This window comes from Quercus lobata, chromosome 4 (assembly GCF_001633185.2).
Source record: "Quercus lobata isolate SW786 chromosome 4, ValleyOak3.0 Primary Assembly, whole genome shotgun sequence".
Taxonomy (NCBI): Eukaryota; Viridiplantae; Streptophyta; class Magnoliopsida; order Fagales; family Fagaceae; genus Quercus; species Quercus lobata.
In genome coordinates this window covers 34,606,515-34,622,458 of record NC_044907.1, presented here as the reverse complement: position 1 = coordinate 34,622,458, position 15,944 = coordinate 34,606,515, and the positions used below count along the sequence as shown (strand labels likewise).

The 15,944-nt window shown below is 35.3% G+C and overlaps 1 protein-coding gene across 1 annotated transcript; it reads right to left on the bottom strand.

Annotated features, from left to right (window-relative positions):
• Nucleotides 1–5,335: 5,335 nt before the first annotated feature.
• LOC115987048 (ethylene-responsive transcription factor ERF034-like) lies at nucleotides 5,336–6,648 on the bottom strand. Its single transcript, XM_031110490.1, has one exon. The coding sequence runs from the start codon at nucleotides 6,437–6,439 to the stop codon at nucleotides 5,636–5,638; it is 804 nt and encodes a 267-aa protein (XP_030966350.1). The 5' UTR covers nucleotides 6,440–6,648; the 3' UTR covers nucleotides 5,336–5,635.
• Nucleotides 6,649–15,944: the final 9,296 nt, after the last annotated feature.

The following is a 15,944-nucleotide window of genomic DNA, read 5'->3' as shown; positions in this document are numbered from 1 at the left end:
AACCTATGGGGAAACCAATTACTTAAAAATCAAGTTTTGGACAGAACCAAGGTATTGCATGGTCCTCGGACTCAAACCTATGGGGAAACCAACTACTTAAAAAATCAAGTTTTGGACAGAACCAAGGTATTGCATGGTCCTCGGACTCAAACCTATGGGGAAACCAACTACTTAAAAATCAAGTATTAGACAGAACCAAAGTATTGCATGGTCCTCGGACTCAAACCTATGAAAAGGCCAGTTACTTGAGAAGAGTTCTAAGTCGCTCAGTCCTCGGACCAAATACCAGAAAAGGTTAAGGCTATGAAAGTTATTAGGAAGATGGCGAAACGCCTTATTACTCAGCGACCTGCAGGGGCTGTTCATTTTGGGTTATATATCCTCGGATGATTACTTCCTACACGGCATCGAGCATTCAGCCATCATCTCGTTCAAGTTTGGGGTGTACAACCCATTTTCAGGTCGGTCTTATCGTACGCGATACCTCCAATAAGTTCATAATAACATCTTTTTTATTAGTAAGGGATTTCGACCCTAAGTATTGTTTTCTCAGGTCGGTGTTATTATGCCAGACAGCTCTAATAAACTCATCATAATATCCTTTTCTTTTCTTCTTAGTAAGGATTTCTACCCTAAGTATCATTTGTTCAAATCGGCATTATTATGCCGGATAGTTTCAATAAGGACAGAGTAAGGTCTTTTTATTAACTGGGATTTTGGCCTTAAGTATCGTTCAGAGTATAAAAATAAAAAAGAGGTTACAGGATAGTACGTCTATTCACGGCATAACCATTTCAAAAAGAAGAGATAGAATATACGAAATAAAGCAATGATGACTTTTATTAATATAAAGAGGTATTACAGCGTACAATGAAGGGCTTAAACAAGCCTATATAGAAAACGAATTACAAAAACAATAAGAAAACAAAACAAACAAACAGTCAGAAGTCTTTTTAAGCTCTGCTCCCAAGTCTTTCCAAATTCTGCCCCAGTAGCACCCATATTGAGAGGAGGACCTTCCTTGGTGGAAGAGGAGAAGAAGAGGAAGAAGGAAAAGCACCAGGATGGATCTGGTGATGGGAAAGAAGAAGAAGGGAGGTAAAAGGAGGCACCAGTGAAGGAAGAGAGGAAGAAGCAGGGATACTTTGTCCCTGCGTCAATCCTGACTCCTAACACGCTGGTGCCATGTTAGCTATGCTCATAAGAGAGCGGCTGGTACTGATAATGGGTGACCTCAGCTCAGTCACACCAAAAGTTTGGCGCGACGAGTCCCTGCTTCGGATTTTGGTTGAAGGGAGGATGAGAGGTATCTTGAGTGTCTGCCATCCCTGTCCTGACTGAGCCATCTTAAGTTTCGGAGGGACAGAACGCTTCTGAGAAGGATGTGATCTTTTCATCCCCACTTCTATTTCAAATGTGTCACACTATAAGCTGTGGCTATGCTGATAAGGAAGACTTAGAGCACAGCTTGAGGGTTGAGGCTTTAGGAAGGTTAGAGAGTCTTTATGTGAAGGGAATACCCTCTCGTTTGGCTTTTTATATGGAGGGTGAATTCAGTGGCATTTAATCTGTACATATCTCCAAGAAGATCTGCAAGTAAGGTAGCGTCGATTCAACTCCCCAATGTCATCTGTAACTGTCAGATTTGATTGGCCTCGTAAAGGAAATTTATTAAAGTCGCGCCTCGTACACTGAAACGACGGGGGCGCATCGTGTATAAATCTAGAAGAATGTCTCGTAACCCGGCGCATTTCCTAAGCAAATGAAGAGACGCCAACATTAATGAAAGGCAGAGCTAAACGAACCGTAATAAAGGCTTGGCATCATCAAAACCCTTCTCTCCGATCAAGAGGTCGAACAACAGGATTTTGAGGGGCTATTGTGGGGCCCAATAATTTGTAGCCCTGGTCCATTTTTACATTGGGGCCCAAGACCCGAGCCGAGGAAGGAGATAGTCGAGGATGGGTAGTAAAAGTCCAAATAGTCTTGAGATACAGCCAAGGATAATTCTGTCCTCGGCATATCCGAGGTCCCCCTTGAAGAAAGGGCAAAAAACGGTATAGGAACAGTTTGGAAAAAAAATCTAAAATATCTATGTCAATAGAGAAGGAGACGCTGGATAGTATAATGACTAAAGACAAGGGGAAAACTGTCATTACTGCCATTCAATACTTTGCACCTGACAGAACCATGCTCTTCAACTTTTACAATCACCCCCAACCACTCTAGGTATGGGCTGACAGGACAGGTCATAAGTCCTGGGAAATTGGGCTTGTACGTGGACGCTGGTGAGAGGATAAATGCCAGTATAAAAGGATAAGAGAGGCAGTGTGAGAAAGGGGGGACAATCCGTCCTCCCAGCCATGGTGTCCTAGAAACGAGGAGAATAATAAGAGCTTAGAGCTCCCCAGACTCCTCGGACGAGATTCACTGATCGGAGCCAACCCGAACAACCGCCCGGTGACCAAGGTCTAGCCTTTCTAATCCACGCTCTACAAATGATATTGTTTGGGCCTTTTTTACGTGTGAACCCAGTATCATTTTGGATCGTTACAGATTGAGTCCTTACATTACACTTGTTTGTTAACTAAATTTATAAAAAGCTTTTAAATGTTAAAAATACAAAATAGGAAATTAAAAGCGTTTCTCCATTTTACAAATACTTATTTGCACACAATGATTCAATCCAAATAATCCAATTAAGTACAAGAAAAATTAAAGACTTCCAATAATTGTGTTCAAATTGCTCTTTATTATTATTAGATTAAGATACTAATAGATTTTTTTTTTTTTTTTGTCCAATTGAGTAGTTTTTTTTTGATAAGTCCAATTGAGTAGTTAATATAATATATATGAACACTACTTAATCTTATGCGTATAAGACCAATTATGTTATATTAACAATTCGTTCTTTTTGTTAGTATTCAATGTGGGATTATACTACTTCAACCAACCGCAGAGCTCGCATGATGAATATATATGACAACACTACTATAATTTTCTATATTGAAAGGGTAGCATTTGAGGGTTTTTAATTTTTATTTTTTTTAACTAACTACAATTATGGCATTTGAGAGAAGTTAAAGCTACTAAACTTCTCATAGGACCGTCCTATACCCCTACACACTTTCTTGCTTGACTGTATAGATAACCACTTGAATCTAACAAACACATGAAAACTAAGAAATTAAGGCAATAGGAAGAAGTGTGTAAAATTTGTACACGTACGTTGTCTGAGATTTCGTTGACAAATCAACCATGAATGTAATGCCCACATGTAAATACCACTGATTACTAAGAATTTCTTCTACAGCAACTAGTTTCTTAACTAGTTGAACTGTGGGCATTGCGTGATGGTCTTAATCGAGTTGATAGCTAATCCTAATTACTCAAATAATGTTGTTTCTTCTAGTAGATGATTGTAGATTTTTGCTTTTCCAACTTTCCCAAATTTGCATTAACTATTATTTTCGTGAAGCTAATTATAGATGTGCTAATGGGTTTAACCAGAATGGATGTCAATAGTGATCGATTTTATATTGACTGATAGTACGCCTGTGAACATTTTAGGTATTTTTGATCCTCACTTGAATGGTTAGGCATTGTCCTAACCCTTTTGCTGTTCTTTAGTTTCTGCTAATGCAGTTCCTTTTCTACCAACAAAAAACAGTACACGTCTTGTACAAGAAACTAAAGTCCTCAACCTGAAGCTTCTATCATGATGTCTTGTCATTGATGGACTAACATAAAATTTGAACGTTAACGTGTCTAATAATTATTAGTCACGGCATTCAAAGTTTATCTCTATTCGCTAATGTCATAATCAATGTGATTAAAATTTAACAACCTTTTAGTTGTCAAGCACATAAATAGTTCTATGTACGTCTTGTACAAGAAACTATAAAGCTCTCAACCTGAAACCTCTCTATCATGACGTGCGTCTTTTCAATTGATTGACTAACATAAAAAAAAGATAGAAACTAACCTCCAATAATTAGTCACAGCACTAAAAGTTTGTCTCTAGTATCATTATCAATGTGATTAACATTTTAACAACCTTTTAGTTAATTGTCGAGCACATAAAAAAATAAAATTTTTTTTTTGAAAGCTTGTTCAATGCTTATTTTGATTTTGACCCCATACAGTTGTAAGATTCCAAAACATTGTTCTTCTCCTTTTGTCTTTACTTCTGTCAAATTCTTCAACATTTTGCACAAATTGGTGAAAATTGCAACCCCCATTAATTTTGGTTCCAATTCACAAACTGAGCTTAACAATTAGATATCTGTGGGTCAATAACTACAGCGTCTTAATGTATGCAAGAGTAATAAGAGGGACAAAAGATTGTCTCTTTTTAATTATTTTTTTTAATAATAATTCAAAAGAATCAATTATCTTTTGTTCTAGCAAATGGGAAAACGACACGTGGCAAAAATGATAGAGAAATTGAATATGGGGAAGATAATGATGATGACATCACTTATCACTAATACATAGTGGCTTTACATAAGTCTATTGGGCTACAACTATCTTTCTCTATTAAAAAAAAAGGTCTATCGGGAGCATATTTGACCTTTTCTTTGGGAAAATTAAACTCACTGAAGAGATGCATTATCTTTCTTTTTTGCCAAAAGTTCTATGGTTAGATGATGTTGTCACCAAGTTTGGGTACCTACATAAGTGTCACTCTGCAGCTTTGGAATCTAAGTTATTTTTCTTCTGCTTAATCATGGAGGAAAAAAGTGAAATAGGCAAAAGATATTCCACCATGTTCGAAATGTATGTGACACACTGTTATCTTTCTATTTTACAACATAATAAAGGGAAAGATTTTGTGTAGAAATTATTACACTAGGATGCATTTCATGCTCGAGGTGTCTTTCCAACTAAAAAGAAAAGAAAAGAAAGGAAAAGAAAAGGAAGTTCAATTCTGAGGGTATCTAAATTTATCAAGAATGGTCACTTTATGGGTCAATTGTACTAAAGTTTCATCAAAACGATGGGATCTAAATCTAGCAAGCTGGTTTACTTTGTAAATCAGTTTCATTTATCCCAAATGGCTCTCCCCCCCAAAAAAAGGTGCGGTGGGCAAAAAATCTATAGTAGGACTCCAAAAGTTTGGTTTGAATGAGTTTATTTTCTATTTTTAAATAGCTAAATGAGTTTATTTTTACTAAAAATATGTGTAACTTTTTAAAATATTACTTTTTTTTTTAAGTATAGTTGTGTTTTTACGCTTTATATAAAAACAAAATAAACTAATAAAAATGACTTCGTCCAGACGCGTACAAAAAACCCTCCATAAATAAAGAATTACATGGGATAGTAATCCTAATTGCAATCATAGATTAAATTCTCATTTATTATTTGTACTTATGCTGATAAGTTACAGTGGAATGAAAGATTTAAGCCCTCTCTTTTATGGGCAAATGCAAGCAAACAAGAGATGTAAAATGTACACTCTCTTTTTCCAATCTCTGCAAAATCAAAATTTGAGCCAAAATAGCTAGACTTGAAACCAATCCATCTCGAAAATGCTCAAATGGCAACTATTTCCCAGCTGGGTTTCTCTTGTTGTCTAGAGAATGCAGTGACATAAATGGTGTCGCTGACAAAAAGTACATTCTCTAGCTAGCTAGTAGTACTCCCATAAATATGGTTCTTCAAGCCGAAACCCAGTATCAGCTGCACACAGCTGCCATGATGATGAATAATAGCAAAATCCATTGTCACTTCGATCCCTGCCGTCGATGAAAAGATCTGGTAGGTCAAACAGTGTATCATCATCATCAGTTGAAGGTGAAAATGTTGAATCTTGTGTGTTGTCCATGGATAAACTTGTTGACGAATCCAAGCCAGGTTGAAGATGCTCGGCTTGGCTCAGCTCGGCTTTGGCTTCAGGTTCGTGCTCACACTGTTTAGGCTCCAAGAATGTGGCTGCAGCCGCCTTGGCAGCAGCGGCTTGTATGTCCTTCGGAGACTTGCTGTCTGGCCTGGGAAGCTCTTGAGCCAATTCAGGAAAATTGAGATAAGCTGAGCTACCTTTGATTGCAAGAGTAGCTACATCATGAGCTCGAGCTGCCATTTCAGCTGTAGGGTATGTACCAAGCCATATTCTTGATTTCTTCCTTGGCTCCCTAATTTCAGACACCCATTTGCCCCAATTGCGCATTCTTACTCCTCTGTATGTGGGGTGCTTGCCATCACTGTCATCTTTAGTAGTTCTAGGCTGCTTTCTATGCTCACTTTCATTGGACTCTTGTGCTCTTTTTGAGCCTCTTAGAGAGTGTTTTGTGTTTTGGTTGTTGGTACATGAATTGGTTTTTGTTGTTGAAGAAGAGGAGGAAGAGGAGGTAGAGGTAGAGGTAGAGGTAGAGGAAGAAGATGAGCTGAGCAAGTTGTCATGAGCATCACTCTCTAGGTTGATATGGTGTTCCATGATGATAGAGGTTCTTCCAGAGCTGTGTAGTAGAGATAGAGAAACTATGTGAGTGATTGGTACATATAAAAATTGAGGTGTTTGTGTTGGGGCTTTAATAATCCTCAACTAAAAGAAATTGGGAATATTAAATAAAGAAAAGAAAAGAAAGGAAAAGAACATAAAGAAGGACTCTGGGTCCATTGACACACAAGGAAGACTACAGTTCATCTAATTTGTTTCCCCATGTGAGAATCGAATAATTCATGCTTTGATATTATATTTTTACACCCATTTCTTAGTTGGGTCCTACCTTTGGTCTTTTTTCTTGTCCGCCACGTACCATTCTTAATTTAATGACAAACCGTGTTTCATTTTTTCATTTTTCATGTGTATTGTTTATAAATATATATATTTCATTATATTAGGCCTCAAATTGGTGACCCCTTGAGTTGTGAGACTTTAGTGAAATAGGCCATAATGTTTCCTCATTTAAACCCCATGGATTTCGCGTGAATGTCTTTGGCAAGGGCCCTAGGGGAGGGTCATCTCTATTATTCATTCACACCGTTGATTTGAGGGCCGTATTATTTGATTTTAGAATTGTATTGTTGTATTTGTATGTGAGTCTTTAGTGCCCTGGTACCATAGCATAGAGTATCAATTTCCATATAATCAAACTTGGGTATACCAGAGCTTATTGATATACTTGAGCCTGTGGTTCAACCTGATCTGGATTCTGCTAGAACCTTGTCATTTAGTTCTTCATAATTTAATCCCTTCTATTTCTTTTTTTCTTTTTGGTTCATTGAACATAGAACAAATTATATTAGACCTTCCAATTTGTTTTAATAGTAGGTGTATTAAGTAAAACAACTATTTGGAATATGACTGATGATATAGAATCCGTTAGAAGCATGATGAAGTTTCATATATTTTTTATAGAAACTTCTTGGGTTTTGGTTTGTAGGGATGAACATTTTTATTTATTTATCTTTGGGTAAGATTGAATATTCACAGATGAAGACAATGGATGTAACATCAAAACACATGAACAAGTATTAGATATTCCCTATACGAAACCTACTAATCAGTATATAATCAGTATATATAAGTGATAAATATATAGATAATATAAATAATTTTCTTATAATAAAATCTACTAATTAATCACCAGCTGTTCAAATTTTTAAGGTATACGAGGATCGAATGAGATGGCAAAAGATAGAGTATATATACGTCGCCGTAGCACACATGGTGCACATGATAGTGGGCCCTTTGCCAGATTTAACTCCATGGAAATACAAATGAAGCAATCCTTTAAAAAATTAAAAACTTTTCTAAAAGCCTTCAAATTGCAACTTATAAAGTGGCATATACATTGGATGGTTGAGATAGTTTGCTGGAAAATTTAGACCGCATTTGTCGCAAATTAACTAATTTCAAGCCAATTTGACTAGATTAATCAATTATGTTGTGAGTTTGTAATTAATAAATCATGAGTAAATAAATAAGCAATGTAGGAATTAAAAGAGACACGCGATATGATTATAAAAAGAAAACCCTAATAGGGGAAAACTCTACAACGAATTATTGGCAACCTTTAAGGAAAAAATTAATCTACTAAATAAATAAAATTGAAATTTATATAAATAGAATTAACTCTTGCTTTACTACTATCTCATGTAGTTATTATTGAGGTAACTACATGTAGATTTGAATCCTTGTACTCAATTCTACCATGTTCTTTATTCAACAAGAACACTCCACTTGCGACTTTAAGAACCCTCTTGAAGATTCTTCATAGCATCAAATTTGTGTTTTGAGTGCAACAACTTTACCTTGATCACAAAAACTTGAATATTTAATGTTTGGTGATACTTTGAGAGAACCTGACTATATTAACCTAGAGTACAAAATGTTAGTTAGTTTAGACCCCTGTAAACTCAAACTGTTTAACTTAATTAATTAACCAAATTGTTACTTAGGCATATTATTTAGATCTAGGTGTAGAGAGGGAAAATTCCCGACCTATCACAAGTTGACACGTTACATTACCAACTCCACAAAATACAGTCAATTACAAAACACCACGTACTGCTACTAGATTTTGCTATCACTATTCAGAAGCCAACAGAAATTTGCCAAGTGTCATGCAAAAACCAATCACGCATCAGCGCACGTGTAAGCGATGACACAAGCAGCCTCGCACGTGTAAGCAATGACACAAGTAGCCTCACACGTGTAAGCGATGACACAAGCAGTCCAGCACGTGTAAGCGATGACATAAGTGGACCAATCAGACTCCGCCACATGTCGTTCACCCACCCCTAAACTCCTATAAATAGAAGCCTTCCTAACACATTTAGGAGGACCAAGATTCAGAAGTGAAAAAGCTCTACAAAAATCAAGCCTCAAAGCCTTCAAGAACTTCAACCCCAAAATCCCAGAACATTCGAAACAGAATCATCCAAACCATCTGCCTAGATCCTAAAGTTTACGGGAATCAAGCTCAAAGGTCCGAAAACATCAACAAATCACAAATCAGTGAAGCTTTACGGATTCAAGCCTCCAAAACCCCGAAGAACTTCCACCACAAACCTTCAAATACAAAGAACATTCGAAGAGGAATCATCCAAATCATCCAAATCATCTTCTTAGATCTCAAAGTTTATTGGAATCAAGCTCAAAAGCCTCCAGAAACCTTAAGAAATCACAAATCAGTGAAGCTCAACGGATTCAAACCTCCAAAACCTCGAAGAATTTCCACCACAAACCTTTGAAGATGAAGAACACACGAAGAATATGAAGAACACGAAGAACGTGAAGAATAAAGGATTTCCAACAAGCTCATAGCCAGAGATTCATTGTAATTCTGTTCCAAAGATCTTCGATTCATTCTTCAGCCAAATTGAAGTACATTGGGTGTTTGAATCAAAATCACATTACTACAAATCCAATCAACAAGTCTTTTAAGGAGATCGAATCAGAGGATCACTCTTTTGTAATTACAGAGAATTGTACCACACAATCATCAATACAAATTCGCATTTGTGAAACTATTTCACTTGTTTGATTTATTTCAAACTAGAAATTTAGTCGCTTACACTAGGTTAAACATAAACAATTATATCATGACCCAGGTTAACCAATGAAACCTTCCAGTTTCAAGGTACAAAACTTGTGGATGATTTAACCTAAACTATTCTCCAGGCAACAAATTCATTATGATAGAATGAAAGTTTTACAATATGTTTATCCCTTAATTTAAATCTATTTCTTGTAGTAATTACTCATGGAACCACAATTCCGAATTTATGGACTTTTCTATCTGAATTTGTTGAACACAAACACCCACATTTGTGACTTTGAGATCCCACTCAAAACTTTAGATTATCAGTTATGTATAATCTTGTAGTAGCAATTTTAGATATACTAGTTCTAATAACGCGTATATGAAATTTCGATAGTGACTTTGAAAGGAGAAGGCACAGTAACTTTTAGATCTCACAAGAGTACCTCCAAAGTCTCTTAAAAATGTGTATTGGGGTTTTCCTTTAAATATTAGGAGAATTAGATTTGAAACTTTAATCACTTAATGGGCTGACGGGCTTTAATTAAATTTTGCAGAAACGTATCTTGACCGATTGAGCTTTCTTCTCGATTGATCGAACCTGTAATGTTTCAAATTTCTTGAATCTACAGCTTCCTTTTTCTTATATTCTAACTTGCAGCATCTTAAGTATTGTCTAATAAATCTTATAGACTCTAAGATCTATATCTAGATAAGTTTGTGTTCAGGATTTGCTAATTGTTTTAAACTTTTAGAACCTACCACTAAACACATCTCTCTAGAAGTTGATTAGTCATCTATTGAGCGTGCTTTTATAATTTAGAATTGAGGTCACAAAACCCTAAATATTGGATGGTTGATTAGTCTTAATTTGGGTTTCGAGAACACGATTCTTGATCGATTGACTTAAGTAGTCTATGTGTCGATTTATCGATTGATCGACTATGTCATGATTATAGAACTTTCAATTCTTCTTGAGTAATTGAGGGCACAAGTATTGAACATCAAGTAGACTTCAACGACACTTAAAAACACATATTTTGTTTACTGTCTGCCAACCTATAACTATGGAGCTAATTCACTTCTGCCAACATTTTATTTTTTTGACGATGTTAGAGTTGCATCCCACTGCTTCAAAAAAGCTATCTTTGTATTATTTAGTCCTTATATATTGTCTTATTGATTGTACATCCCTAAAAATAGTAATAGTGCATCCAAACAGGTTAGCTATAGGCTCTTACCTTATCTTTATCTTACATGCATGGTTTAAGCTGTAGTAGTACGGATTTTTTCCTAATTAATTGTATTTATGAGAATTTGAATTCGTTTAATAAACAACTCCAGCATACCATTTTTTGATTCATTTAATAAACAAGCTCTATTAGTAGCGAACAAAGTATATATCGATGATGAATACCATGCTTAGATATTTTTGAACATCGTTTTTGTGTGCTCATGTGTGTATGTGACCTTAATCATAAAAATCAAGTATGAGCTTGAACTAAAAAATGAAGCTGGACTTGGGTCGCTTATTAATATAATACCACATGAAACTTGAGCTTGAGTTTGTTCAGAACTTGAATCGAGCTCAAACTTGAATTCTGAAGAATCTGAACCCCAGCTCGACTTTGAATAACATCGATCAAGCTAGCTAATTAAACTCCCAAAAAGCCAGAACTCACCACAGCTTAACTTGTTTAATTACAATCCTATGCTTAGTTCAACATGTTTTTCTAAGCAAACGGCTATTTCATACAGCAAATATTAGAACAATCAAAATTTTCATTTTCTCATTCTTAATTGTAATTGTTGCAGAAATTGTAGAGTATTTAATGTCACTCACTTAAGTGGCCGGACACAATCTGGTTCCAGTAAGCTAGGAAAATGGCAATGAAATTGACAATACTTGTTACAGAAAAGCTGCATATTTTGTACGCCTATAGTCCTATGTATGAAACAAAAGAAATGGAGGACCGAAAGCGCACAATGTTTTGTCTAGCGTCCTTTTCAGTACCAGCTTCACTCATCAATTACGCATTCTACGGCAAATAGGTGAAGCATAAAGTTCAAAGGAATTTATGTGAGTTAGGCATGTGAAAATTGTTGTGTACATCGCGTACACACGACTACACGAGTAGAAGTCTCACATGAAAAAAAATGTAAAAAAAAAAGTTGATAAATTAAGCTTTAAGATAAATGACGTCCATGCCTTCAATCTAGACCTTAATTAGAGTCTCTCCAAGATATTATATTAATAGGTTTTGTTCATCCTATTCTATTTTGCTTCGTTCTATTGCATTCTAAGATATTATTTTATATATTTAAATTATTTTTATGTATCATTTTAAAAATAACATATTTATAAATTTTTTTATAATTTTTTATTACCATACTTAAAATATTTGCTTTCTTTTTTGTGTGTCCATTTTTGCACTCCTCCCCCTTCTTTTTAGTCTCTACCTCGTTATAATATCGAGGTAAAGAATAAAATATATACCTCCAATCCATCTTGCATGATTTTTTTTTTTTTTTTTTTTTCACTCTAAACATGAGATGAGTGAAGATTCAAAAAAATTTAACAAAAATTTACTTTATCTATTTTATATTACCAATTCAACAATACGCCATACATCGTATACTCTATTTTCTTACTGCTCTAATTAAATATTTTTTAATTATATTTTACATTACTACTTTAACAATTAATACACCTTACATTTCATATCCTATTATTATACTCTATTCTTTTTGTGAGATTAAAATATTTGGGGGTAAAATAAAATAAAATAATAGTATTTACTATTTAAGATATAGATATTGCTACAATGGACATCTATTTATAGCTGTTACGGTAACAAAATGCAAAAATCTCAATAGTGTTAGAAGTTAGAACATCGGGTGTGAAGGTTTTTTTTTTAGTTTTTTTTTTTTTTTTTTAAATAGCAATTGGTGTAAAAGTAAAATGCAAATTGCTAAAAACATGTTTTAGGGCACCGGATTCAATCTGAAATTTTTGCATAGTTCTTGACTAAATGCATGTGATTAATTTAAGTTTTAACTTTTCTTCCTAACCAAGTAGTTTTTATTTATTTATTTATTTTTGAGAAACAAATACACACAAAGAAAATGGAATGAGATTCTAACACAAAAGAATACTACAAAATACAAACCCCACTAGAAAAGTTAAGGTAATTTTTAAGAAAAAGTAAGATAAGTTATACTACTATGTGGGAAAATTACCTTTTTTTTATTTATTTATTTTTTTTTATTTTTTATTTTTGAGAAGCAAACACACTCTCTCTTCGGAATTTTAACTTTTATTGGCATTGAAGGAACATCATTCATAATTTTCAAAGGGATGCTATCATGGCTAGCATCATTCCAAGCTATTAGGTCAATCTTCTCACCATCCCTCAGCCAACCCCATTTTTATTGCGTCATCTACAGTACTGTTCCTCCTTACTAGCAATTTCATCCTCACATGCCATAACATGGCCTCATTCTCAGCGTCCACGCTTACAAACAGTGCATCTATACTAGCCTCTATAGATTCGCTTATGTCTACTGCTCTTTAAAGTCATGAATCATATAATTTCGTCTGCTAATAGACAATTTATACAACAGCAACTCGTCCATATTGGCATATGCTCACGTGCCTCATGCATTGGTCTAGCTGACTACCCCTGGTGCTCTATATATCTACATGTCTTACTACTTGCACATTTATAATTTGTGTTCCATTTTACATCCAATTTATGTTTTTTCTGTTGAGACAAATTTCTTCCAAACTCAATTTGCTTTCAAGATTCCAGAGGAGAAGGGTGAAGCTTGTGTTCCGTGCCTCTTTGCATTGAACATGCTATAATGCAAATACATATCTGAATTGTGTCGTATCTAATGCAAAAAGGCATTGAACACAAGCTGTATCTTGAGATGGAATGCAAGAATACAAAAGGGAATCTCTAAATACTATACGTTACTATGATTTTGTTATGGTGTTACAATGATTTTTAGTTTATGTTATTTGTGCTATATTACATTGCACACACAAACACATCAATGGTACAATTTAAGACATAGAAATTTGGTGAAATGTTAGAGCATTTGCATTCGGGAATTCTATCACATCCTATTTTACCATCCCAAAAAGTCACTTTATCAACTATACAATATAATTTTACAATACTCCCAACATCCCAACTTTTATTTTACAATACAACACATTAAAATAATATTTCTACATAATAAAATAATATATCCCAAAACCCAAATAAAAACAAAAACCCAAATAAAAACAAAAACCCAAATCACCTCTGCAACCACCTGCTACCACCACCACCACAAAGAACATACCCAAACTGAAACCCATGGCCACACCACCACCCTATGGCAAAAATCCAAATAAATGAAACTCATATCTACCACCATGAAACCCACTTTTGCCACCACAACTAGAGACACCACCATGGCAACAACACACCCGCCAACACCATGCAAAGAAACCCACCAAAAAAAAAAAAAAAAAAAAAAAAATCCATTCAGAACCCCCATCAAGACCATTGGAAGCTGATCTCCACACCTCCACCGATGTTGTCTCCATTACCACGGCCCCACACAAGATCAATACCCAGCCACAACCATGGCCCCACGCCGCCACTGCACCACCATGACCCAAAACCCACTCCCACAAATCAAAACCCCACACCCACACCACCGGACCCCATTACAATTCACCCCACAACCTAGATCAACCCAAACCAAGCAAACCCACACACCACCCCAAAACCACCAACCCAAACCCACGCCACCATTGACCATTGACCATTGACCCAGACCTATGTCGTTGCCATTGAACACCGACCCAAATCCCCACTGCCGCCACTAATTCCACTCCCAAATTAAACACTCGATCTTCTCGTACCCCCTGAACTCAAACCCAATCTCGACGAGCCCAAGGTGCGATCTCACCATGCCGTGACTTTGCAAAAAAAACAAAACGCCCCCACCATGATCTTGCCACGCCGAGATCCACCATAAACAGGCCACCACTGCACACCGAAAGAAACGGGGAGTGGGAGACGGAGAGACAAAGTGGGACTGAGGGAGAGAGGACTGAAAAACACAGAAAATAAAGAGAGAGATAAAGATAGATGGAATAAAAAACTAATATTTTGTTTTAGAATTGTGTTATAGTGTAATTCTAAAGGTAAAATTGCACTGTAACACTATTGCAAAAAAATTTGCAATAGTTGATTTTTAGAAGTCCAGATGAAGCTTGGTTTTTGTGTGAAAATGGTAAAACTTTCTTACATATGCCATTTAGCATGGCTAGTGTGAATGCTCTAAGTCCTCTATGTTATTTCTTTATCTCACCTTCTCTTTAATTATCCTTAATGTTTTAATATTATTTTAACAAAAGTTTGCTACTTTCGTTTTTTTTTTTTTGGATGAATTACTGATTGAGAAATAGTTTATGCGTTCTAATTCTCAAGTGTTCTTATATATATATTAGAGCCTCGTCCAGGGCTTGTGATGTTGGGCACAGCCTTCCATTCTCTCATTCATGCATGTGAGAAATTTAGTGGACAATTGGACATACACATCAATGAAAACCAATCCAAAATAATATTAAACTAAATGGACAATCATGCATGGTTTCATACAAACCTAATAATTTCATGCATAGTTTCGTACCGACTTGATTATTTGAAGGCCGATCTGATATATCATGACTTTGTGATTGCATGCATGAAATTTTCATGAAACGATTCAAACGATGATTCCAGTAAATATTCCTTTATTCCTTTCCCATTTCGATCAGTGGCTAGACCTTCATTTACATCTTTTAAGAAGTTTATCCCCTTTTTATCTTACAAGAAAGTAAATTTGTATATTATTTTGATTAAAAAAATAGTACAATTTTTAAAAATTTTGGATTAAAAGATGATTATGAAAAAACATAGGTAACTACTTACTACTGTCTTAGTGTAAGAATCCGAAAGCGATAATTAAGCTACCTGGATGACTTGTGAATGTGTCATTTCACCGTCAACTGATCCTACACATTCAGAAATCTAAGCTCTATTTTGTTGTAGAAGTCCAAAACCTTCCTCCATTGAGTCATTTCATAATGCATGATTGAGGTTACTTCTTGTCCATATTTACCTTAAATGGTAGGAGCTCTCGTGTCCCAACTCCCAACTCTAGGAGATCCTTTCTTGGAAACTAGTAATGAGAATATTACTAACAATAATGCAATCTAGTAAGGGGCTTTTTTTTTTTTTTTTGGGTGGGGAAAGCAAACCAGTTAATTAAGATTTCATATGCAATTACGTACTATAGTTTGACAACAAATTTTCAATATTAAGCTGCCTTGCCCTTTCCTTTTCAACATAGCTTATATGTGAAATCAAGGTGCTTTATTGAGAGCAACCATGCATGAGCTAGAGTTAA

Excerpts from the sequence above, each read along its gene's own strand:
- LOC115987048 (XM_031110490.1), bottom strand. The coding sequence starts at position 6,439 with ATGGAACACCATATCAACCTAGAGAGTGATGCTCATGACAACTTGCTC.